The following is a 26,809-nucleotide window of genomic DNA, read 5'->3' on the forward strand; positions in this document are numbered from 1 at the left end:
AAGTAATACTTTTTATGTCGATGTATGCTTTTTTTTTCTTTTGAAACGATTACAATGCATTACTCATGTAATACCTATTACAGACAATTAATGCACCTGGTGCAAGAAATCAACTGGCTTCATAATGCTGAGAACTTTTTCCTAAGGGTGCTTGATGTTGATCCAATGTAACAGTCATTGTCTCATTTTGATTATGTGACCAGAATGAGAAAAGAAGGTAACCGTGATGAAAAAATATCTGACAGTACCCTAAAACAGGTTGCCTTTTCAAAAAATAGCACCTTACAATTATGAGTCTAGGTTCAGAAATAATTTAAATGGTTGAGATACAATTTAGGTAATTATGTCATTTTCCTAGATCTAACCCTGTATGAGATTTTACACTATTTTATTCATCGATGAGCAGATTGAGAATCACAAAAAAAGGGGGCGGGGGAAGCTGATTCTGCAAGGTGCAAACTGTTCCATGTCAAGGATGGGCAACAAATTCAGAACAGAGAACCAATTAGAAACCAATAAAGAGCCTGACTGTTGATGCTCATTGATGTAGGGTATCTTGACATTATTAGAATAATTTGAATATTATCGGTACACAGAGACTGCATGTAGCTGCCCACCACAGATATAATTAAATGTCTGCAAGCACCGTGAAACATTAACCACTAGATGTCCCTTAAAAATTCAGGTAGGACTTAAACATTCAGTAAGTTGGAAGCTCTCAGTATCAGCTATGAAACTGATCTATGAAATTATCATAAAATCAATGATAATTTTGCCAAGATAATGGCAACCTTACTATTGGAAAGTTAAGAACTATTTAAAAGTGTTATATTTTTTAAAAAAAGAAAACAGTGAATATTGCAATTAAATCTAATATTGAAGGAGGTGGAAGGATTGTATTTAGTACCCATTTTAATACATTCAACATGAAATGGGAAATAATATTTGTCAAAATGTATACACAGATGTAACTATTTTAGACCTCTTATGTGATGGGGTAAGGAACTTGCTACCATTCAGAGGAGAGAAAAACACATCAGAAACAAATTGCTTAAGTATGTCAATAACAAGGACTCTAAAACACAATACCCTCAGTATTCACAGTATACTGACAATGAGCACACACATATATGCACACACACACTTACGGAGGATATTCCATATAGGAAAAAAAGAAGAAATATCACAAAGCTGCTACTTTTGGGAAACAGCGAAGAGAATGTTGCAATGATCGACATGAGAAGGGACATGACAAATATCAGACTGGTGTACAGTAGGACCCAAGAAAGCCTAGAAAAAGGAAAAACACAATGAAGTTTTATGAATTTAAAGTCATCGGTACAACTACAGATTACTTACCTGTAGTGTTTGAATAGTAATCTGTGCAGTCTCAAAATTGAGTCTTTTGCCCACAAAGAGCAAGTAATTCTGTCCTTTTCCTGCATCAGTTTACGATTTTTTTAAAAGTCAGATGAAAATTCTTGCACATTTTCATGTGCATCTCTCCTAATATACACATTTTTGCACACAACTTTGCCTAACATACACATTCTTACAAGCAATTCCCCCTAATGTAATGCATTTTTGTGTGTTAATTTCACTAATATATGCATTTTTGTACACACTTCCCCCTAAAACTCATATTTTTGTAATCATTTTTTGATCAGAGAACTGTATCACAAATCTGGACAATTACAAATACTGAAGGATTTGGCTTCTGTATTGGTTCAGGAAGTGTGATTTAGGTAGGGATGGCGGAGAAATCCGCCACAGACTCCAATGAGGCTGGATTCTTCAGAATCTGCCCCCCCCCCCGAGTCTGTGGCCGAACGGACTACCCCACCACCACCACCACCTGAAATCCCCCTGGGACGGACCCTACCTGGCGGTGGCTGGTCCAGATTGTCATCTTTGTTCCACAGCCATCCGCTGCTGGGCTGTGGAACAAAATGGCGTCCAGCATAGTGGACGCCATTTGTGTCCCTGCCCTTGGCTGTGATAGGCTACGTAAATATTTATGTAGCCAATCATGGCCAAGGGCAGGGACGCAAATGGCGTCCCTTACGCCGGGCACCATTTGCGGTCGCAGCCCGGGAGCGGACGGAAGTCCGGCTGCAGGCAGCCCCAGCCAGGGGCTCCCCGGACTCACCACGGAGCAGAGACAGCCAAACAGGACTCCGGGGGGAAGGGACGGATCGCCTCCCCCCTCCCCCGGATGGGGTGAGTATTCCGTACACCCCTAGATTTAGGTAAGTTCACATTAAAATCTGAACTTTAAAATGTGGACTGAACAAATTTCTCCTCCATCTCTACTGAATCCATAACTGAGGAAATGGCTGCCAAGTATCTCTCTCTCCCTCTCTCTCTCACACACACAAAGATGAAAAGGCTGGAAGAGCAATTTCTGGATGCCTGTTTGATGAAAATCTGGCAATGACCACAGCTATCTACTTAGTGGCCTTCACCTAGGCAAGGTAGACTACCATGGCTGTACAGTGTGGAGAGCGTACCACAACAGTTACAGCACAGTCTAGTTATATTAACTTTTATTTTGTTTCCTTGTGTTAACTCTTTCCACTGTTTTCCCACATGCATAAAAATAAAAAGAAATGGACCACTCTCTGACTAGAAAGTTAGAAACTAAAGCTGCAGTCCATCTGCACATTTACCTGTGAGTAAGCTCTACTGAACACAGTGGGACTTACTTCCAAGTAAATATGCATAGTATTGCATTGTAAGCAGTTCAGAAAAGGAACTCAAGGAGAAAGTACTTAATGATGCTGTTGTCACAGTGGCCAGAAATGACCCGAAAAGGGAAGGCTTGCCTCAGAACCTGCTCAGAGGGGCTTGCCTCTCTATCTGAAGGGAGAGGTAGGATTGTCAGCTTCTCAACTAAAGATCTAAAAAATTCTGAACTTGATCTGCATAGGTGCAGAACCCAATTATAGGATTTCACAGAAACCATGAAGAAGTATAAGCTGAAGTCAAATGCCTTAAATGTTATACAGTGCTGTATGAAGTGGCACCCATAAATGAGCCCTCATATCAATCTCAAAATGAATGAAGCACAGAATTGCAGCACAAATATTGAAATGAATTCCTTAAGGAGGTAAGGTACATAACTAACCAAACAATTTCAAAAATGGCTGTCATACTAATTCTATCAATGAACCGATCATTTGGTTCAAGATACAGGACTACTCTGAAGCGGGAAAAATCTCTCTTTTCAGACCTCCCAAAATAAGGGGAATTGGAACACTGTAGGTAACAATGTACTAGGGTTATAATTTAACTCAACCTATGCAGGTTTTTACCTCTGAAAATAGTGCCCAAGATGCTGTCTGAGGGAACTGTTCCCAGGGCTTCTTGGGATCTTGCCCAATTTGAAGTGAAAGGCTGGGAGCAGAGATGGGGGAATTTTTTTTTTCCTTGATCAGACATCATGGAATTCCTGTCTCTGAGCCTGTGATGGTATAAGGGAAATCTACAGTGGTTTTGAGAGCAGCTAGACTCCAGGGGGCTGTCCTCATGGGGGATCTGCTGCAAATTTGGAGCATTTCAAGACTGTTGGCAGCAGATGACATTGTGGCCAATCTGCAGCATCCCTGGAGATGCTGCAGATTCTGGTAGAAAAGCCAGATTTTCTGAGACTACTTCTACTCTATTTCTTTAATTCGGGTTCTCCATGCTTCTGGTGCTGTGTGCCCCTATCCTCTTCATTTACTTCAGCATGATAGCCCTGCCCAGGGGTGTGTCTTTCACCTAGCCATGTCCTCACTGAGCCTTTCCAGCCTTCAGAATCACCCTGCACTCCCATTTTGCCAGTAATTACCCTCCATGATGATACACTTCTCTGATGTTTGCACTACTTTGCTTCTCCATTGTTGTGTTAAATCACATCCCCAATAGTGTGTAAAGTCACTTCTTTGATGTTATATAAAGTCGCTTCTCCGATCTGGCAAGGTCTCAGTAGGCTGTCATTGCAAGCCAGGAGAAAATGCCCAGCGAAGGAGAAAGGCAGGGGGGGAGGGTGGTGGTGGAAGTAACAACTCCGCAACAGTTTGCTGTAATGGGGCGAAATGAGTGAGGCTGTTCTCAGGGACAGCCTTCAAATGCTGCACTCGAGAACCGGGGATTTTGGCTTCTCAAGGCAAAAGTGTGCACATGGGGAAAATGGGGTGGGAGCAATAACTCCACGGCAGATTGTGGAATGTGCCAAAATTGGGGCGGGAGTCAAGATGCTCTCGGAGGGGCCTTCAGATGCTGCGCTTGAGAACCGGGGATTTTGGCTTCTCAAGGCAAAAGTGTGCACATTGGGGAAAAGGAGAGACGAATAACTCCATGGCAGATTGCTGGATTGTGGCGAAATTGGGGGGGGGGGGGGAATCTCCCATAGGAAGCCTATTAATTGGTCTCCATTTATAATAATGTAATAGCAGAGGGGTGCCTAGACATGGGCCAGGAAACAAGCCTCTCTCACTGGCTGAGCAGCCCCTGCCAGTCTGATGGCGTTCAGTTTTACTTCCCTGACCCCACCCAGAAGTATGTGCTGTGTGACCCCTGAAAACCAGTGTGGTGTAGTGGCTAGAGTGCTGGACTGAGAGTCGGGAGATCCGGGTTCTAGTCCCCACTCGGCCATGGAAGCTCACTGGGTGACTTTGGGCCAGTCACAGACTCTCAGCCCAACCCACCTCACAGGGTTGTTGTTGTGAGGATAAAATGGAGGAGGAGGATTATGTACGCCGCCTTGAGTTCCTTGGAGGAAAAAAGGTGGGATATAAATGTAATAAATAAATAAATAAATAAACCAGATTTAAAAGGTACACTATACTTGGCTTATCTTGCTTCATGTGTCCCTGATGGACCAAAGCTGATTCCATGAAAACCTGGATAATACTCCAACGCGCTTCCCATTCCTTTGTCGTAAAGATCCTCCCCAGGATGTGCCACATCATTTGTGTCTTTGTCTATGGGAGGAATAATGCCTATAAGAACTCCTGTCCCGACCCCTCTTTTGAGTGCCAGTGGGAAAGATAGAGGGCACCCAAAGGACCATGGGGGGAGAAAAACTCCTTTCCCTATATCGGATTCCATCTTGCACTGACAACTCTCCTGGATGGATGTGCAAGAGAGAGAGAGAATGAGATTGAAGGGCACAGCAGTGGTGGTCAAAAACAGACTTAGTCCCAAGTGGAATGAATAACTTTCCTTTGATGGGGAAGGGGAACACTGAAATTCCTTACTTCTGCTCTAAAGGAGTCTATTGATGGCTATGCCATGCCCAAAGGAATGGGAGTTGTGGCCAACAGAACCTTTGGATGATGTTACCTACCTAGGAACCCAGAATGGCAATGCCAGTTTTGCCTCCATTTCCTGCCCAGAAAGCCACCAAGGGATTTTTTCTCTCTCCAGTCATAAGCTACACAACCCTTACTGGGAGAAAAGGCTACGACATATGATGATAAAACCTCGAGTTGCCTATGGAGGATAGGTAAGTAATGTACTTATAGTATTGAGGAACAGGCTTGTGCTGGCAGCAGCCCCAAGCACACACCATTCAGCTGCTTTTGATAGCTGAGGCACAGTGTGAGTGAGCTAGGGGTGGGGTGAGGGTAGCCCACTCCATGAAGGAGCGCTGAGAAGGAAAGTCTGAATGAAGAGTTGCTCACTGCACCTAACCCGGTCTGCCACTCTCTTCTGTCTTCCTGACAGTACCGATAGTCTCTTTCTCTTTCCTTTCTGTGGGGTGGTGGCGAGCTTAGAAGCCAAGACCCACTGGACCATGCCTCCTGTGATGAGGGGAGAAAGTAATCTGAAGAGTGAAGGGAGAGGCCCTTTCTTTTCCAGTTCAAGACTGGAAACTGCTTCCTGGCCCTGATAGAGAGTGCTTTCACCATAGAGTGCTACCCCTCCTCTCTTAAGGGGAAAACTTTGAATTCCGATGTCTTGGTATTATTAATTTATCTGCTTTGATGAAAAGACTGAGCTTTGAAAAGACTAGTCTTTAAAAGACTAGTGCTGAATGAAAAAGATCCCCCTAAACCCATCAGGGAATGGTGGGGAGGGATGCATTTGGATGAGAATTTTAATATTTAAATGTCCATCCCTACTAGCCATGAAAAGCTTTGATCATATTCACAATATAACTGTATTGTAATTAGCACAAATGCAAATATACAACTATGATTTACCAATATAATTTTGGTCATTGATTACAAAGCACTTCAGAATATGTGGTAACATTTCAAAACTACAGCAGCAACTTAGGTCCAAACAGCCCAGTATTCACAGCATTTACTGTTGAGAGAGAGCCCGACCTAATTTTCAAAAACAGACTGGGGATACAGGAATAGCACAAAATGTCTGTCACAAAAATAACTTGAATTATCTTAAGAATAAGTTAAGGCCAAGATATGATATGCTTCTTCTTCCCAGAGTAACAGAATGAAGTGGTATAATAAGACAATATCTATAGTTTACTTAACATCAAACAACGAAGGCACATACATACCAAAAGGCAGTGTCATGAAGCCCCATTATCATTAAAAATTCTTTCAATTTCTTCTCCTTTTCTGCCACAATATGGATTGCCAAATAATAACCGAAGGGTGAAAATGCAATTACTAGGTAAATTAAAATGATGGCACGAGGAAAATTATCTATTTCCATAATGGCAGACTCTCCCATCATGACAGCTTTTGTTTGTTCCAGGTCCTCCAAAACTGAATGATTAGTCTTCAACTAAAAAAAGAAAGGGAATATTAAATCAGTTTCTATGCTGCTGCTGTTACTATTAAGTGATTTTTCTTTCCAAGGCCATAAACACAAATATAACAATATGTCTGCTTTACTTAGTTTACACTCCTAATCCAAACCACAACTGGCCACTACTCCTGTATTGCATGTATAGCCATTGTCAGGATTCCCTTTTGCCCTGCTGGGAACTCCAATCGCCAAATCAACACTCAGACAAGAGGCTGCATTTCCAAGGCTTTAATTCCATTTAAATGAGGGATACAGATGCAAACTGCTAGAGACTCACAGACTAAGAGGAAAAGCCTTCAAGGAGTTCAAAGGGGAGCTACAAAAGCTGGTCTCCGTTTGGGAAAAAGGCGACAAACTCTCATAATTTAAGGAGATCTCCCCCTCTCCCGTGACACCTCTAGGCGCAGCTGTTGACGAAGAGCCAATCAGGCAGAGCGCCTAAGCTCAGCCCCTGCGATTTCCTGCTTGTGCCTGCATCTGCGCTTTGCATCTAAGAGTTCAAGTTGTCCTTCCCTTGCCTCCCCGTTTACTATCACTCACAGGGATGTGTGAAGGGAGGGCCTCTCCATCCAGCTGTGCCTCTGAAGCCTGGGAAAGTTCCTCCCCCACGTGTTGCAGCTCTTCCTCAGAATCCGAACTGCTCCGACACTCTGTATGCTCAGAGGCAACCCTGACACCCATGAAACTCAAAAAATATTCTGAATTTCACAAAACTATTATCCCAATTGCTTGTTTGTTTTAAATCTTTTGCTGTTATCAGCTTGGGATTCTTGAAGGAGAAAAAGTGGATCAATTAAAAATATATAAATAATTCTGGTTACAAATCTCATCCAGATTCCAAGTTGTAATATCCTAGTTTCACCAGCTTTTGAGACTTCTTTCCAGGAAGTGATCTCACAATCCATGTGTCTGTGTGTGTGTGTGTGTGTGTGTTAGAACAAATGATTTTACTACGTAAAGAAAGGCAATATCAATCACTAAAAATTATCCATTTCTCAAAGTCCTGGAATAACATCATTAGCACAGCAGGATGTGATGGCTGGCATTATAATCTAGCACCTGTGATGAGGAGATTAGTACACCTTTTAGTAAGGGACCTTAAAGGAGCACACTTTCTTTGTTTGTATTTCAGATTGCTTACAGTGCAATCCTATACATGTCTACTCAGAAGTAAGCACTGTTGGGTTAAATCTAACATTGCATGAGCACACTTCCTCTCATGCAATTGGACTTCCCCTTGCTCTCTTCCCCCAGCAGTTCCTCACATGCACCCCGAATCTGCTCCAGAGGGTCAACCCATTGGGGGATAGCCACTGGTGGATACAACTCACTGAGTTCAATGGACTTACTCCTAGGTAAGTGTGTATAGAATTAAAGCCCATGGCTGGGGAGTCCCACTGAACTCAACAGAACTTACTTCTGAGTAGACATGTATAAGATTGTATCGTAAGAGTGTTTACTGAGCATGTACTGAAGTTTGCTACAGTGAAACCCTGCAACATACGTGTGCTTTTTAACACAAGGATTTACACTGTGATCATATATAAGAACCCACAATTGGCCACTACTCCTTGTACTGCGTGTATATCCACAGTATCCATTTGTGTAAATGTAAGTGGCATCACTCAGAAAAAGTGTTTTATATCCAGCTAATCACTGGCATAGATGTCCTTATAGAAATAAATAAATAAATAAATAAATAATATTTATATAATAATAATAATAATAATAATAAACTTAATATTCAGTCATGATATCACTGTGACTAATTTTGGTGAAAATACCCCATTATGTGAACCTTCTTACAGTTCAAGAAGAAACAAAAACATAATGCCTTTTAATATTTCAGCTATTACAAAGAATTAATGATTTTGGATTTTTCACATTCTGATTATTTATATTTACCTGTATAATTGCTGCATCAATGCAGATCTGTAGAGCTGTAAATCCATAGCGCCAGTATGTTTCAGCTTCACATATCTTGGAAGGGCTTGGACAACTGGCTGTAGAAGAAAATCGAATTATAAAAAGGGCAAACTAAGCTCCCTTTTTAACTATTTAAATACACTAAGACTGGATTACCATTAAGTTTCTGCATTATATGTTCGATGCCAAAAACCTATGGATTGGCATGGATAGATTGCCTTATGATTCCATGCTGTACAAGATTCCAAGAGTCTAGTGTAGAGAGATGATATAACAGTATGGGGGGGGGGGGGTGTTTAATACACCGTTCTTTCTAAGAGACAGTCAAGGCAGCACTGACAGTTTTAAAAACTTGCAAGCTACTCCCATGGTTGAAACTGTTTTATGTGTTCTATATGTTCTACAGGCATAAAAGATACAAGCATGGTGACAAGTGGGAGTTGCTTGAAAACATGCACATGACTTAAAAACATGTGGAAAGGACTCCTATCTTACTATTAGGCAGTTGTTGTTTTTAAATATCATTATCTTCATCTTCAGTCCGATGACTCTTTCAAAATAACTGGCAACACATGCAAACACATATACATAATCTCCTCTAATAGTAAATTCAGATGATTGTATGCTTATCTGGAAATGGCACTGTCAAAAATAAGGTGGTGTTTTTACTTAGGGAGTCCCCTAAGTATGTAGAAGAATATCCGTTTGCAAATTAATAGAAAAATAATTTAACTCACACACACACACACGCCCTTTGGAATGTTGAGGTCAAAGAAATACAAAAAAATTCTAGAAAGGGAACTTCCTGGTCCACATTGAATATCAAAGGCAAGAACTCCTGTCTTTGCTGCTACCTTTGTGCAGGGGTGTGGGGTGCGGCTTTCTATGGGGTGCTTTTCTTTTCATCATTCTCTATGGGCTGCTTTCATGTCAATTTTTTCACAGGAGAAAAAAGAAATGAGAGAGTCCAGAATTGGAAATCAGGCAAACTGTGTGAGTCTATCAATTAAGTTTGCAGTTTAGCCATGGAATGCCGAATGTGTTTATAGTATCCTTGAGATGAGCATTAGGGGGGACCTGTGCTATAGTATTTAAAAAAAAACTGTCCACACCACCATATAACAATATGCTCAGTTCACAGCTGGCAGCCGACCACAAAACTCAGCCATTCAGCACTATATAGGGAAATGGGAAAAGTGTCTTCTACAAGGCTCTTGCTCCAGGCTGGCTGCAGGAGTGCTCATGATCACTTCTGTTAAGACACAAGGGTGCACTGCATCATTTGCTGCAGGTCTCAGCTCTCCATACATATATATTACCTCTTGATTCCACATGAATCACAGATACTGGAACCTTTGCAGGAGGAAATCTGAGTTGGTAGGACATAGAATCCTTGAAAATTACACCCACAAAGTTTCGGGGGGTGCGGAGACTAGCCTCTTGCATTTCTTGTTCACTTAGAAATTCTTCTGTAATTATTCCTGCAAAAGATAAGCATTTCTCCTAATTACTCTCATATCTAAACATCTGGGCCAAAAGAAATGCAATCGTGTATTTTAGCTTTCTCCTCATTTATAAGCCCAGCCAAAAAAAATCCCCTATTTGCACATATATGCTGGTTAGGCATGTCTAGTTTTGCAGGCTGGGAGAGTCCCTGAAGTTACTCAGAGTAACATATAACCAAGTTAAAATCATACGCCTCTGTGAGAAGTATCACATCCTGTAAATGAACACAGTTATCATATATTTGCAAAACAGGAGTTCTCCTCCTTTTCCTCCTCCATCCTATAGCTTAGAGCTTTATGTGTGTGCTCCTCATGATGGATAAGGTACAAGTGTCTCCCCACTCATGCAATGTAAAAACTGGCAATATCATGGCAGAACCCAGTTCTTTCACTCACAAGTAACACAAGACATGGGGGATGGGTCAACTCTATTCTGCTTGCCAGACTCAGGATGCCAATTAGCTGAAGGGATAGTCATCCAGTTGTTCTGCTAAGAGAAACAAAAATCTTGAGCATGTTTTCTTTGTTCCCGGAAGGTATAAATACTATGTGACATTCCTATCATTAAGGTGTTGGAACCTGACTGTGGGTAAAGACAGGAAAGGGAAAACTGCTCAGTAGGAAGTTCTATTCTTCAAGGCCTCCATGCCCCACTCCTGATATCAGAGGCAGCTGAGCTGTGTGAGAGTGGGCTTTTAACACTCTCACCAGCGAGAGGCATGTTGGGAGGTTCGGTTCTATTCAGAGTATAGAGACCTTCCTCCTGAGACATGCCTGAGCCCTTATTTGCATCTGAACTGGATGCCCTTGTGTGACTAGATGCCTGGTTAGTAGTATAACAATATGTGAATAAAAGTCAAATGATACAAGAAACACTTTTCCATGCAGAGAACATATTTCACTGGTCATTCTAATGACTCTATCTTCCAAGTAAATGCAAGAAAAAAGACAGAACACATTTCTGGAAGGACAGAGTAGCATAAAAGCTCACAATACCTTCTGTAAAGTATTCTGCAGACATTTTGTGCATGATTTTTCGTGTTACGTCATTCGGTGGTGTGTAGCCAACAATAAACTCAGAGATGCTGGAGTGATCCACAGTATAAAGATCAGAATCAGGCACCTCATCATATTTCTTGTTTGGATACAGCATGCTCATTAATATTAGCCAAAATAAAAAGAAAAGTGGAAGCAGAACTTCCTGCACAAATGAAATGAACAAGTTAAATGTACAACAGTAAGAAAGAACCATCTAAGGCTACATTCCTGCACCTAACCCTATAAAAGGCAATGGGTTTAAGCATACATAATCAGGAACAGGATGATAATCCTAGTGCTAATTACAAAGTGTAAATATAAATGAGATTTTGTAGAACGCATTGTAATTAACTGACAGTGGTAATAAAACACTTCTAAATAATTAAAAAGAAGTCTTGGTTTGATTCAAAGATCCACTTCTGTTTGCATCAGGGAGGATGGGGGAATGTGTCAATGATTTTCTTTCTCCAGAGCGTACTATAATGCAACTCGTTGGGTTGCAGCATGGGGAGAAAATCAGCAACACCCCCCAACCTGTCTCCACCATGCATAAACAGGTGCTTTCCATTCATACATCCCATTAACTACTTTATTATATTAAGCAGTATAGAAGTATCACAAATAAATACATACATACATATATACATACATACACACAGATCTTCAGATACTACCCTAGATATTTTAATTACTAGACATGAATTATGTTCATTTTTTATGATGCCATTTAAGCACTGTTTCAGTATTTAAACATCACATATTACTATGCATGTATAGGGTTCGATAATCCTGCTCACCCTCCTCTCCAAGGTCAGAGAGGAGCCAAGCTCTAGCAAGTGAGATGAGGCCCAGGCTTCCTCAGAACCAGGAGCTAAAGAGGAGAGGAGATAAAACCCACCCCTTCCCAGTCCCAAAGGTCTGTTGAAGTTCCCTCTTCCACTTCTGAGCTGGAGAGGGGAGAGGGAGGTGCGTGGGCTTGCTCGGCGCTCGATGAGTGTTCCAAAAATCAGAGCACCCATTGCGCACAAAGGCAGAAACGAGCCTCTGTCCCCTCCCCACAAAACTGAGACAGGTTTGCACCAACCCTCCCAGTAGTACATCAAATTCATGAAGATTATTCTAACAGACACAAATCTTATGAAGCAGAAAAGCTTAAAGAATGTGCTTTAGGGGTTCTACAAATTATCATTTCCTTCAGGGTAATGGGAGCAACTTCTTGTGGATCAAGGAGATACTATCCTTTAACTTCCAACATTACTGCAATCACTGTACAAACATAATGCCCAATGTTTAGGTCCTTGTAACAGAGTAAAGTGGATGTGGGGAGGCTGTTCTCATCTTCTTGTTTGAACAGAGATGCTAAGTATAGTGCTAAGTTGAGAGGAGTGCAAACATAAGAAAAGTTTCTTAAAATGCATTAGTACAGAGGAAAGAATAGTTTTGACCTTTTTAAAAGTTAACCAGAATGCTTATGGTAAAGCAGATCAGTATTATTCTTCACTGAAATTTTATTTATATGTAATCCCTTTAAAACTGTTCCAAAACTGAGGGCTCTGTGTGTGTGAAGGGAGGTGGTAAGGTGTCTTGTGATCAGTGATGGTCACAGGTACTATCCAATGTGTCATTTGTACAAAAACATACACACCTCTATCATGATAGCAATGGGGTTGTTGTCCTGTGCTACTGGGGAAAGAGGTTTCCAGATTTTAGCAGTTATTCTCTATTGTGCCATGAATACCCTGCAAAACAGTTAATACTAATAGAAGTGTGCCAAAACCAGCTCATGTAATGCTTCCACACGTTCTCAAAACAAATCCTAAGTGTTATTGGTGCAAGTAGCAATTGGTTGGTTCTACCCCTTTTGCCATGAAGACTTTATCTTGTCCCCATTCTCATATGCCACTGGCAGGGTTGTGTAAGGACCTTGTGCATGGGCCTAAGGGTTACTGTCTCACAGTATACAAATATGGTGTCTGTCTCTTCCTTCAAACCGCAACTCAAAACCCAACTCTTCTGTAGACCTCTGGCTTAACCCCTTAGTCTTGATCCCAACTGGACCATCTAAATATAAGTAACTGCTTTTGTATATATTTTGTATATCCACTGCTACCTTGTGTCTGCCTTTATTCCCCTCCGTTTTCCAGCTCCCTGAAATGTGTTGCTGCTATTGTTGCTGCTTATTTATCTTTACATAAGAGGACAAGCAATCCTAAATTCACTTCATGATGGGAGGGTGGGGGAGATACAATGCCATTATGCTGACAGAACAGCTGCTGTTTCCAATACATATTAAGCATAGGAGAATAAAGAAAAGACACACAACCAGACACATCCACAGCATATCTGGAAACTCTGCCAGTGCCCACAAATCATGGACTGTGTCAACGACACCCACCTTCCACCCAGACATGGAGGCAACCAATGAACTCATGATGATGGGTACATGCCCCCTCACTCTTTTGCCAAGCAGCCATGGAGATGGGCCAGGAAACATAACACACATAACACACTGACAGAAGCAGCAGCAGCAGCTCACTCCATAGTGCCTGGGGTTGTGAACCAGGAGATATGAGCTTAAGCCCCACTGGGGAAATGGGGCAACTTAGCCCTATTCATCTTTTGTATGCCTGGCCAAAATAGTCACACTGGGGGCAAAAGAGGGAACTCCTGGAATTTGAATCCATACTGCAAACATCACAGAGCAATTCCCTAACTCATCCACAGCAGCAGACAGCATCAAGGGCATTTGTTTTACACACACACACACACACCTCAACACCCAATCATAGATGCTACAAGCACAGGGGCTGCAGGAGAAGCCCTAGCCAGGTGGAACAGTTTATATTTTACATGGTGGAGGTCCCTAGTTTAAATTCAGGGTACAACTGCACACTAGGAAGGAAGGGAGCCCCCAGCCATCCACCAAGGCATAACTGAGTAAATCAGTAGGAGCACGTCATTGGCCCAATGAGCCCTTTTGGTCCACTGCTCTTCCAGGCAACCCATTTACCATCCTTCTCCCCAGTCCACATTGTCTGATAAACCGGGTAGCATCCCAGCAGACCTAAATGCCTGTCCTTTTCCCTCCCCCTTGTCATCTGTCCTTCTCCTGCCCAACCCCAAATGCCTCAGAAATCTTGGCAATAGCACCCATACCACTTGTGCACCCTGAGAAGCTGCCCCCTCATTATCTATGGAACTTGAATGAGCAGAAGAGGAGTCACTGCTCCTGAGTTCAACAAGCTCTCTGCTCACTGCCAGAGTCCCATCCTGAGGCCAAGAGAAGCCAATGGAAGGGAAATTCTTGTACCAGAGACAGAGCCATGGATTGCAGGGGCACAGGATATGATGTATTCATGCTCCTACTCTGTGCCACCCATGTCCCACCCATGACTCTGCCCCATTTCAGCTATTCTTCAGGCATATAATCAAGGGTGGAACAGCTCCACTGGCACCATGCTCTGCCAGCATATCTGGGGTGCTATATCAGTATATCTATTGTGGCAGTGGTGTGTCTGGAAAACCTTTTGGCCCCTCAGCTGATAAAAATAACAATAACAAAAAGAAGACAAAGACTACTATGGAGGAGCAGCAGCAGCATGGGTAGAAAGGCACCAAGGCTCCCTCTGGAGTTGTGGTAGTACGGAAATGACATCGTGAGTGCATCAGCTCAGAGGAAAAGGTTGTTTCACACTAAGCTCATCGTAATCATCATATGCATTCTTTATACTCATCAACTATATTATTTAGAATATGTATAGCATGAAGCATTGAAACTGCTAAAGTAAAACATTACCTTTGGTGTAATTAATCACATTGTACAATTCAGTTTATGACAAGAGCACAAGAACAATTCTGACAGGTCTATTCAAAATGGAATTCCAACCTAATAAACCACTGCCAACAAGGCATCCACATTGTTTTTAATTCCCCGAATTAAGGTGCTTTTAAATCTCGAAAACACAGTCTAGATTACTGCTGGTAAACTCACCTGAACACTACTCTTTTTAGTCCTCCATTTAACTAGGCAGTTCTTGTATAAAAGAGCTCTGGTTTGTCGCCATACTCCTTTTTGTCTTGGAACATCTGTGGACATTTTCCACGCGTAGCCTGAAAAGCAAATAAAATATGTTTAATTGTACCTTTTAAAATGCCACACATTCATATTGTTATAACTATGGAATAACAAACAGCTGACTCTTACAGAAACTTTTGTTGACATTATAACTACCCGATTAATGGCTAGACTTCTGAGAAACAAGACACCTTCAGGGAGATAAGTCTATGTTACACAATCTAGCAGCATACCGTGAGTTGTATCCAATGTTAGGGGTTCATCACAGAGCTTTTATCCTGCTGTTGAGATGGCTCTCTCTCAGAAGTTTGTGGGCTCTTTAGATGATGCCGGGTGTCCTCCAGGGTGTCTCCCGCCATTTCCTCCAACCTATCTCATGTTTTCCCCAAACGCAAGAAGTGTGGTATTTTTTCCAGCCCATGGAACAGGAGTGCCATGACCTCCTTGTGAAATTCTCCAATAGTGGAAGAAACCACTATGTCTGCCTGCTGTGGGCATTTGTTTTCAGTTGTTGGGGGCACGGTCTGGATGAGATTTGACAGACGCGAGGACAAGAATTGCCTGACAATTGCATCTCCTGACTCTGCATTTCTCAATTGGAGGGAGAAGAGGGTAAAATGCCTCCCTGCAACGGAGACACATCTGATCCCCCACCCCACCAGGCTCAGAAGCAATGTCTTCGGTTGTTTCAAAGTTCAATAAGGCTTACTCCCAAGTAAGTGTGCCGAGGGTTGCAGACTTACAGGGTGATCTTAAGTCTAATCAGAAGTAAGTCCCACTAAGTTCAATGCAGCTTACTGCCACATAAGTGTGCCAAGGGTTGCAGACTTACAGCACAATCTTACATTTTTTTTGTCTACTCAGAAGTAAATCAGAGGTTTCCTGGGGGCTGTGAGTAAACCGTACAGCAGAAGTTAAGCTATGAAAACAAGACTCCCGCCCCCTCTTTGCACGGATGCCAGGGAGGGAGGAAGGCACTCCCTCAGTTCAAACCACGTCTGCCATGTAAAGAAGCCCTTCCTAATCCCACAAAGAAACCGAAAGCAGAAAGCTCCAGAAAGGATGTTGGTTTTTGCAGGGGTTTTGCTTAATGTAGAAACACCCTTAGTCCTACTTAGAATGACCCACTGAAATGAGTGGAAATCAAGTTACTAATGACTAATGTCCCATTCATTTTAATGGGACTATTCTAAGTAGGACTAACAGTGGATACAGCCCCATATATAAACAGTTGCTCTTTATTTAAATTAGATATACGATGATAATCTAATTCTTGTTTTCTAGATAAGCTTTAGAAAGGTGGTACATTTATTGTTCATTTTTAGGAGAGTTATAAATTTTCTGGTGAAAAATGCCAAAATCTCAGAATTTTTAATTTTGCTCCTCACAAACAGCCCTCCAAATTTTATTACACACATTTTCACCAGACTTCACCTCTGCACAGGAGAGGAAAACTCTTCTGTCCATCCAGCCTTGCAAGCACAGGGAAAACTGTTAATAGCATGTGCGTGATATGCAAGATTCAGGTTCTGACACTGGACACTAGTTTCTAAAAAACATACTGGAAAGCCCTGGATTGAATTAGGTACATAAATTTCCAGGCTTTCTGATTGGAAGAAAATATTCCAAATATAAACCAAGATGAAATTAATTTGGTGACATCTACTGAAGCAACACAACAACATGAAGGGACCTCAGAAAATAGAACAGTCAGCATTCTTAGTAGCATATTATCTTTGAAATATAAGGACAATTCTTTAATGAAGTAGTTGTGTTTAAATATTTTATCTTAAAAGAGACAAAGATTACACCAGCAGTTTAATATTGTCAAACCTATAGTCTATTGTGAGCATTATCTCACAAGATCCAGTCACGCTCTTTATTTTTAAAATTTATTTACAGTATTTGTATACTGTTCCACATCCAAAGATCTCAGAGCGGTGAACAGCAGACAGGATAAAGAATAAAAACATCATGTTAAAATAATCTAAAATTGTTTTAAAAGAGACAGAGTTCTGATAAAACCAAGTTTGATAAACCACGGCCAGTTGCTCACGGAAGGCTTCCTGAAATAACAATGTTTTCAGGAGACGCCAAAAGCAACACAATATTGGCACCTGCCTGACCTCCAAAAGCAGGGAATTCCAAAGGAAGGGGGCCACCACACTGAAGGCTCTTTTCCTGGTAGACTCCAATTGGGCCAGGGGTCCATGTGGAACCACCAGGAACATGCCCTATGACAACCTCAGTGACCGGGCAGGTTGGTAAAGGAGAAGGTGCTCTCTTTACAGTTCACATTAATACATTACTCTAAAATGAATTTTTAAATACCTGTAGGCATTTCGCAAAAGTATTTTTCACAGGCACCAGCAATGCAATTAAGTGTTCCATCAAATTATATGGACAACTGTTCCATAGTAATAGATTTTTTCAAAGGAATTAAATATTTTAATACATTGTGAATTAAACTGTAATTTAAGTGCTTCTTACAAATCAGGAATGCAATCTGGGATAAAACTTTATTTGTGATCCTGGTTTATGGGGAAAGCTTAAATCATATCTTCCTGGTATAGACATCACAGGAAATTTTCCGTAAAGCAAGGTATGAAAGGAAAGAATATTGCATTTGAACTAATTGCTTATTCCTGCTTCAACAACGAAGGCTTGTTTGATGGGGAAAATGATGTCTAAGCTGAGCCAAAGTGTTTCTAGAATGTCTATCCCAGTAAGTATTTATATTTAAAGCAAAACAAACTATAAGCAGGTCTGTGACGATATAAAAATGAAATTTTTATGTTACAATGTTATGGGAATTATGCCCTCCAGCAAACTGAACACCAGAATTCCAAGGAAGAAAACTATTTTCAGAGAAATGTTGTCTAGAAATTTGATACCATTTGATACCCATCCAGTATCATTGCAAGACTGTGTTATTCTCTTGAGATGGCTGTCCCTGGTTGTGTTATTTTTTGTTTCGTTCATTCTCACAGGGGTGTTGATGCCGCCTGGGGTGTAGTGATAATTCCTCCCTGGTTCCTGGCCCTTTCCCTCCCCTTGCATGTTACTGGTGGGTGGGGACTGACATGCTGTAAGTCTACAACCCTCAGCACACTTACTTGGGAGGAAGCCCCAATGAACTTAATAGGGTGCTCTGAATCAACAGAGGACGTTGCTTCTGAGCTTGGTGGGGTGGGGGATCAGATCTGTCTCCCTTTGTTGCAGGGAGGCATTTTACCCTCTGCTCCCTCCAATCGAGAAATGTGCTCAAGCATTAACATGGCAGACAAGAGGTTTGAGAGCAATGCACTTCTTTGGTGCCGTCTGGTGCTATTGCCGAGCCAGCAGTGCACTGCGTTGCAGCCAGGCTTTGGGCAGTTTGGCAGGGGCGGTCGCCTTGAAGCAAAGGGGAAAAGAGCCATCGGGGGGAGATTCGGGCACAGATCTTTCTTTCCTCAGCAAGACTTGAGTGGAGGCAGGAGTCTTTGCCAAACCGTGAGCCCTCCCCTCCTTGCAAGGAAGGGAGAGAGAGCACAAGCACTCATGCCTGTCAAATCTGCCCACAGCCCTGCAGCCCCTTCTCAATGCCTTTGTCATCCTGACCACACCCCCAACAACTGAAAACAAATGCCCACAGCTGGTTTCTTCTGCTATTGGAAAATTTCACCAGGAGGTCATGGCACTCCTGTTCCATTGGCTGGAAAAAACACCACATTTTTGTGTTTGGGGAAAACATGGGATAGGCTGGGGAAAATGGCAGGTGACACCTTAGGGTAACAGCGTCAGAGAATCATAGAATCACAGAATAGTAGGGTTGGAAGGGGCCTTTAAGACCATCGAGTCGAACCCGCTGCTTAATGCAGGAATCCAAATCAGAGCATCCCTTACAGATGGCTGTCCAGCCTCATCTTGAATGCCTCCAGCGTGGGACAGCCCACTACCTCCCTAGGTAATTGGCTCCATTGTTGTAGTGCTCTAACAATCAGGAAGTTTTTCCTGATGTTCAGCCAGAATCTGGCTTCCTGTAACTTGAGCCCATTATTCCATGTCCTGCATTCTGGGATGATTGAGAAGAGATCCTGGCCTTCCTCTCTGGGACAACCTTTTAAGTACTTGAACAGCACTATCTTATCTCCCCTCAGTCTTATCTTCTCAAGACTAAACATGCCCAGTTCTTTCAGTCTCTCTTCATAGGGCTCTGTTTCCAGTCCCTTGGTCATTTTTGTTGCCCTCCTCTGAACCCTCTCCAGCTTGTCTGAATCCTTCTTAAAATGTGGTGCCCAGAACTGGGCACAGTAGTCCAGATGAGGCCTAACCAGTGCCGAGTAGAGGGGAACTAGTACTTCACAAGATTTGGAAGCTAAGCTTCTATTAATACAGCCCAAAAGACCATTTGCCTTTTTTGCAGCCACATCACATTGTTGGCTCATATTCAGCTTGTGATAGACAACAATTCCAAGATCCTTCTCGCTTGTAGTGTTGTTGAGCCACGTATCCCCCATCTTGTAACTGTGCATTTGGTTTCTTTTTCCTAGGTGCAGAACTTGGCATTTATCCCTATTAAATGTCATTCTGTTGTTTTCTGCCCAGTCTTATGAAGATCACTTTGAATTAGTTTCTGTCTTCCAAGGTATTAGCTATCCCACCCAATTTTGTGTCCTCTGCAAATTTGATCAGCATTCCCTGCACCTCCTCCTCCAAATCATTAATAAAAATGTTGAAGAACACTGGGCCCAGGACTGAGCCCTGCAGTACCCCGCTCGTTACCTCTCCCCAGTTTGAGAAGATCCCATTGATAAGCACTCCTTGAGTCCGATTCTGTAGCCAACTGTGGATCCACCTGATCGTTGTTTCATCTAGCCCACTCTGAGCTAGTTTGCTAATCAGGATATCATGGGGCACTTTGTCGAAAGCTCTGCTGAAGTCAAGGTATATTATGTCCAGAACATTCCCACAGTCCACAAGGGAGGTTACCTGATCAAAAAATGAGAACCTGCAAACTTCCGTGATGAAGCCATCTCAATAGCAGGATAAAATCTCCTGGTGAAGAAGCCCTAAATGTAAGGTAAAGTACCCCAATCAATAACCACTAGCTGCAGCTTCCAAACCAGCCTTAAAGATAGTCTCTCATACAGTGCATTACACTAATCCAATCTGGAGGTTACCAATGCATGGATCACAGTGGCTAGGCTATATCTGCCCAAGAACTGGTACAACTGTCATACCAGCCTAAGCTTGTAGTAGGCGCTCCATGACACAGAGGTCACTTGAGGTCAGTTTGGTCTCCAACGACAGTGATGAATCCAGGAGAGTCCCCAAACTGCAAAACTGTTACTTCAGGTGGAGTACAATTCCCCTAATTCCCAGACCTTGGAACCACTCACCTGCAGTTCCTCTGTCTTATCAGGATTCAGCTTCAGTTAACCATAGTTAATATTAACCATCATTTAGGGTTTGAATAACATGCTAAAATGTGGTTAATAGAAACAAAGCGAAAGCCTCTGAACTTCTCTGTGGCTCTCTTTGAGTATATGGGGGAAATTGATCTATTTGGGGCAAATGGAGCAGGAGAGTGGGGCAACTTTGGCCCTGGAAATGTGGGATAGGAACCAGAGTACAGCAGAGAGTTGTACTTGGAAACAGTAACGAGGAATGATATTAAAAGCAAATGAGACCCCAGATTTATTTTCAGAGTTGAGACGCACCAATGTGTTGATGTTCAAACAGACAAACGAATACTGACTGCCCAAACACCAAGGCAGTTATAGATTTGGAACAAAGGGAATGAAGACCTTGATGGCTCTGAAACTGGACCCAGTCGCAGACTTAAAACAAAGGAAACAATAGCTTGGTTCTGGTCACTGAATAGAAGGCCAGAGGGAGGTTCTTTGCCTCTTGATTAATTTTTCTGAGTTTGCAATACAGAGTAGTGTAGCTCAATATTCAAAACAAAAAGATGTCATTTTGTTTGTTCAGGAAGTGCTTGACATGGCTGACTTGTTTGGGAGGTAGGGACACTTCAGGATTATTCCAACCAAGTCTTTTGATTCGCCAGTTCAAAAGTACCCTCGTAGATTAGTTGGCTGGGTGGTAGTATGGAAATTAGATAGGCATTTGAATGCTTTCCCTGGATGCAGCAAATAACTTTCTTTAATTTAATCAGGGATGAAGTATGTACATTCTATAGCTCCTTTGCCCCTCTGTGTCTGTTCCAGAGTCTTAACATCATTCCTAGAAGCTGCCAGGCTATTCAGTCCATAGCACATGCTACACGTGCTAGACAGCCAGCACACATGGTGCTTCTCTGTAACAATATGCATCTGAATGTGCATCCAAATGCACATCCTATTCAAAGTAATGTCTTGTGGATGGACATCCCTATTCAGATGTGGGTCCACATGTGCATACAATTTACACCCATAGTTATTCCTGATCCAGAGAAGGGGATTCCTGTACAGCAGATGCATCTCTGCACATCTCTCTTTCATTGTATTGGATGTTAAGGGTTTTAGAAGATATAAATTCAACATACATATAGGTTTAGTATTTTCCAAAAGTAGGCAAAATTATATATTACTTTTCAAAAGAAATAGCTTTTTAAAAATGGCACAGATAACCCCAACTTCACAGGTGGCATATTTGCTATATTAAGAGAATATTAATTAGCACTGCTAAACTTGCTTCCCTTCTCTGGAAAGGTGTTTTATTTTGTATTTTAAAACTTATGTAATCTTGCGGGGGGGGGCATATTTATGCTTTAGACACAGTTGTATAATCTGACAGCCATTTCTTCTTTGTAGGGATCTGACTTATCACAGAACGCATTCGGAGAAGGTTAAAGGGCTTTTCTATCAAAACTGTCAACATTGCCTGGGTGACACTCCTCTCACGTAAAGAACACACAATCCCTCTGGGGATTCAGCACTGTCATCATAGCATTAAAAAAATAATTAAAATACTGGTATACTGAAATAAAAGCACACAATATGAGACATCACTGAGAGCCAATTAGGAGTAGACCTAATGTTATTGAGCAGGTAGATTTTACTTCAAGACAGCTGAATCCTGACCAGACTGAGATATTCTGTTTAGCTATTTAATGGCTGTGATATTTGACTGAAACCTCTACTGAACTGAATTATATTTTAGAGATACAGATTTTGTTAAAAAACCAGAGAATTCCACATCTGTGGGCTTACAGAACTACAGACATATCTACAAAGGGACCTTCCAACATTCTACTTAGTGCTATAATATTAAACAAGGAGCACAAGAAGCATATTTAAAGAAAGCAGGGGTGATGTCATAGAAGTCATAGAATCATAGGGTTGGAAGGGGCCTACAAGACCATCAAGTCCAACCCCCTGCTCAGTGTAGGAGGCCTGATTCCCAGGCAGTCTCCCATCCAAGTACTAACCAGGGCTGACCCTGCTTAGCTTGTGTCATGGAGGAAGCCTGCACTGAGGTCATGTACAGCTGCATGGCTCTCACTGGCCTTTCAATCATCCCAAGGATAATGCATTGAATCAGAGATAACTGAAGTGTCAACTGCAAAGGATTAGGATCATACCCCTATAAGACAAACCTCCCTGCAAATGCTGTTTTAGAAACCTAGGGATGTCAAGGGTAACCTCCAAGTTCATGTCCAGGATTTTTGATGTGGATAAAAATTACTAGTGGTAGTTCACTTTTGAAAGTCTTTGTTTGAATACTTTTCTTCTCAGGGAGAATCCAAGGCCTTGGAATACTATGAAAATTTTGATTTAATTAAGGTGTATAATAGTTAACTGAATACAAGTTAACTGAAATTGGCCTGTATATTCTAACTGCATTTTACATACCTTTTCCTATACCATGTAATTGTTGCAAGTTAAGCATCTATGCATTTTAATACTGCCTTGTTGTTATCCCATCCTTAATCTAATATATGCACAAGATTAAGCTCCAAACATTACAGGCATCCTGTCTTTTCTGCCAACTAGATACTTTTTAGCAAATGGAATAGAATTACTCTATGGTCTGCTCAGCAATAATGCCAATAAATCGGAATTTATGAAAAGCTATGCGTTAATCTAAGGGTGCTTCCAGACAGAAGACGCATAGCGAAACTAATCAAAAGGCATTATACATCTATTGCACCTTTTTCTCCTTAATGGAAGTTTTCTGGTAAAAAAAAAAAAGAGAGGTGAAAAAAGCAGTGGGAAAACACATGAGGGTTTCAAACTGAAACTAATGTCATCTGGACCCCCTGCAAAATTTGTGGGACCCAGTATGAGTAGACACTCTACCAAGATTCACCCAGTGTTTGCTTGGCTCACAGCCCATTCCTCATGCTATTCCTAGCACTCTCCCCTCTTCTACTCTGGTGCCTAACCCATGTTTCCAGGGCCAGAGTTCTTCTCTTGCTTGCACCACCTCGCTGCCTTGAATTCCCAGAGGTTCACCCGTGAAGCACCCATTGCCACATTCAGAAATGCATCCTTTCTAGCAGTGTCCTCCCTCCACCCCTGCAAAGACAGACTGGAAGCCCATTTATCACAAGGGGTATGGGAAGGGGACCTCCACTTGGATGTGCAGACACATTCACGGGGCTGTGGATATCTGTGGCCTATAACTTCAGTATAACCATGTCTCATAGTGGGGCAGCAGGACTATTAAGGTTGTGGACTTTAAACTCATGGGGGGGGGGGTTCAATGGACATATGAAAGCCTAGGACAGCGTGCTGAGGTATTTCAGGGTTTTCAGCCTAGCACAACCACATATACACTAACCTAACTTCCCTTCTTTGCATGGTTCCAGGACCCCTACTATCAGCTTAGCCAGCTATTCAGTCTCCCCATCACTGCCTAAATCAGCCTGGCCTGAATAGAAATGAAGACATGTGGTCTGAAGTGATTACTCCACTGTGTCCCAAGGCTGGTAAAGGCCAGAACAACCCATGCCTACTGGGTTCCAAGATGAAATTCAAGAGAGATCAATGTAAAATCTTGCATTTAGGTACAAAAAAAAAAAAAAAAGCATAGGGTGGGAAAAACCTGGCCTGGCAGCAGTACATTGGTATAATCTGTTTTTTTTGTAGTTTTTTATTGTATATTTAATGCCTACTTGTATACTATTTTTTAATCTAGTCTGTTGCTTTGAGATGGTTCTACCCTTAAACACGACCTAAAAATAATTTTAAATAAATAAAAATAAAGAAATACTTGTGAGAAAAACATAGGTGTCTTAGTGGATCACAAGGTGAATGAGCCAGCACTGAGATGCTGCTGTTTCAAAAGTTAATACAAGCTTAGATTGTATTAACAGAAGCAAAGGAAATTCCACTCTATTGTGTGTTTAGCCAGGTTGGATTTGCAGTAGTGTATCCAGTTCTGGGCATCACATTTTAAGACAGTTCTTTACACACTGGAATATGTTTCGAGAAAAGCAACTGAGGGTGCAATGGTGGCTGGGGAATGCTGGGAGATGTAGGACTTTTTTCTGCCTGAACATGCATAGGATTGTGCCCTAAGGGTGCAATCCTATGGCTGCTAGACAGTGTCTAGATGGCTATAGGATTTTTCAGTTTCTGGGAATCGATCTTGGAGCCAGCGCTCCGAGCTCAGTTCCCAGAAATGTGACTCCCCATCCCCTCATAGGAGGTGCAATTCACCCCTGGCTCTACGCTTGTAAGAGCTGCATGGAGCGGTTGAAAAGGCGTTCCTGGAGGCAGGGAGGGGAAGGAACATGTAAACGCTGTTATGAAGCTTCCTATATGCTAACTGGTTCCCCCCCCCCCCACATGCCCTGGTTGAACAGCCAAAATCAGCTGTCTAGCCACAAATGCAGGGTGTGCGGAGCGTGGAGGAGAAAATCCCCTCCATGCTCTGCCTGCCCTGCCTTGGATAGTTGTCAGCCTCCAAGTTCGGAGGTGGCCTACTATCCCCATAGGACTGCGCCCTAAGATGATCAGGGGTCCAGAAACCAAGTCCTATTTGGAATGATTGAAAGAGCTGGGTATCTTTAGCCTGGAGAAGATTAAGAGATATGATAACAGTCTTCAAATATCTGAAAGGCTGTCATGAAGACAATGCAGCAGTGTTGTTCTCTGTTGCTCCTGAGGGAAGAGCTAGAACCAATGGCTGGAATTGCAGGGAAGCAGATTTTGGCCAAACATTGTTAGGAGAAACTTCCTAACAGTAAGTGTGTTCAGCAGTGGAACAGAATGCCTAGTGAGGTGGTGGGTTCTCCTTCACTGCAGATATGTAAGCAGAGACTACACAGCCATCTGCAAGGGATTGCTGCAGCTGCATCCTGCAGTGCAGAGCCTGAACTGAGCGGGGGATTGGACTAGATGGTCTTTAATGTCCCTTCCATCTCTATAATTCTAAATTTCCAGACCAGTAGCCATCTTAGTCTGCTGCGGCAAAAACAACAAAAAAGTATTCTGGCACCTTAAAGACTGACAAGTTTATTATGGAATAAAGTTTCATGTACTAGAGTCCACTTCATCAGATACATGAAGTACTACCGTAAGTATATATACACATACTTGGGGGGCAGAGATGTAAACAGTAAGGTTATAAGGAAATAAGATGCCAAAAGTGCAGACTGTTATAGGGAACATTCACAAAGCAATGTTGGTGAGAACACAAACATCCTGGCATATTAGTTTACAATGCTCATTTGCTCTTCCAGTACAATCCTATGCATGTTTACCTCATGCCCTGCACCACAGGAAGGTGCAGCATCAGTTGAGGACCTGACATGTCAATGTGAGGTGGGATCCAGAGAATTATTTTTTTTTCCTTTTTGGTCTTTTCTCATAGCCTCTCTTCATTGCTAAATAATAAAAACACTCCTAACACACTATCAGACACCAAATATTTGCAGAAGCATGTTTTAGCTGCATAACAGCAGTTGAAAAATAACGATAAATTGTAACTGCTACTCAGATTAAACAAGATGGCCTTTCTTTGTCTACAAATTGATATGGGCCCTTATTCCTTCCCATAATCTGAGTTTGTGCAGCATGAATGTGTTCAGAGACAACTGATAATGACTGAATTTGTATCTTAACAATAGCTCATCATTTGCGCTGCGCCTCTTACAGTACAGCCTTAAGATTTGTTCTGAAGAGAGCATTAAATTACTGTCCACGTGCCAACCACAATACACAGTTGTCACATAATTAGTGATGCCATCGTAATGTGTATTTGTTATTTAAGTAGTAAAGCCTCATGGCTTGAATCCGTTTTGATAGTCTCTTCTTCTCTCCCTCCCTGCTAACCCCCTCTGCGTACACATATAATTATCTGTAGAAATGGAACGATGTCAACTTCATGCCTAATTAATATGTAACACAATGAGGTTCTGGAAAGGATAAGAGCAGGCGCTGAAAGGGGCGAGTAAAGAAAAGCACTGTATTAGCGATGCATAAATGCCCACAAATAAAAGGAACCCTTTGAAACGACCAGAAGCACACAGCTATAAAAACACAACTCCCGCCCCCCACGCAATGGG

At 42.1% G+C, this 26,809-nt stretch overlaps 1 protein-coding gene across 13 annotated transcripts in view; it reads right to left on the bottom strand.

Annotated features, from left to right (window-relative positions):
* LOC146353871 (cholesterol transporter ABCA5-like) overlaps positions 1–26,809 on the bottom strand; it is an 84,399-nt gene that overhangs the window by 56,430 nt on the left and 1,160 nt on the right. For 3 of the 13 annotated variants that reach the window (XR_014788196.1, XM_084837530.1, XM_084837529.1), the window contains exons 2-7: positions 15,226–15,344; positions 11,193–11,397; positions 10,011–10,172; positions 8,671–8,768; positions 6,512–6,741; positions 1,149–1,290 (exon numbers count right to left, since the gene is read on the bottom strand). Coding sequence is in view for 10 of the 13 variants with exons in the window: in XM_084837530.1 (XP_084693656.1) it covers positions 1,149–1,290; positions 6,512–6,741; positions 8,671–8,768; positions 10,011–10,172; positions 11,193–11,397; positions 15,226–15,330 (942 nt within the window). In the remaining 3 variants the exon portion in view is untranslated. The other 10 variants (XR_014788198.1, XR_014788197.1, XM_084837534.1 and 7 more) reach the window with 8 other exon arrangements.

Source organism: Heloderma suspectum, chromosome 2 (genome assembly GCF_057233095.1).
Source record: "Heloderma suspectum isolate Gila_16-S chromosome 2, 16-S_ref, whole genome shotgun sequence".
NCBI lineage: Eukaryota > Metazoa > Chordata > Lepidosauria > Squamata > Helodermatidae > Heloderma > Heloderma suspectum.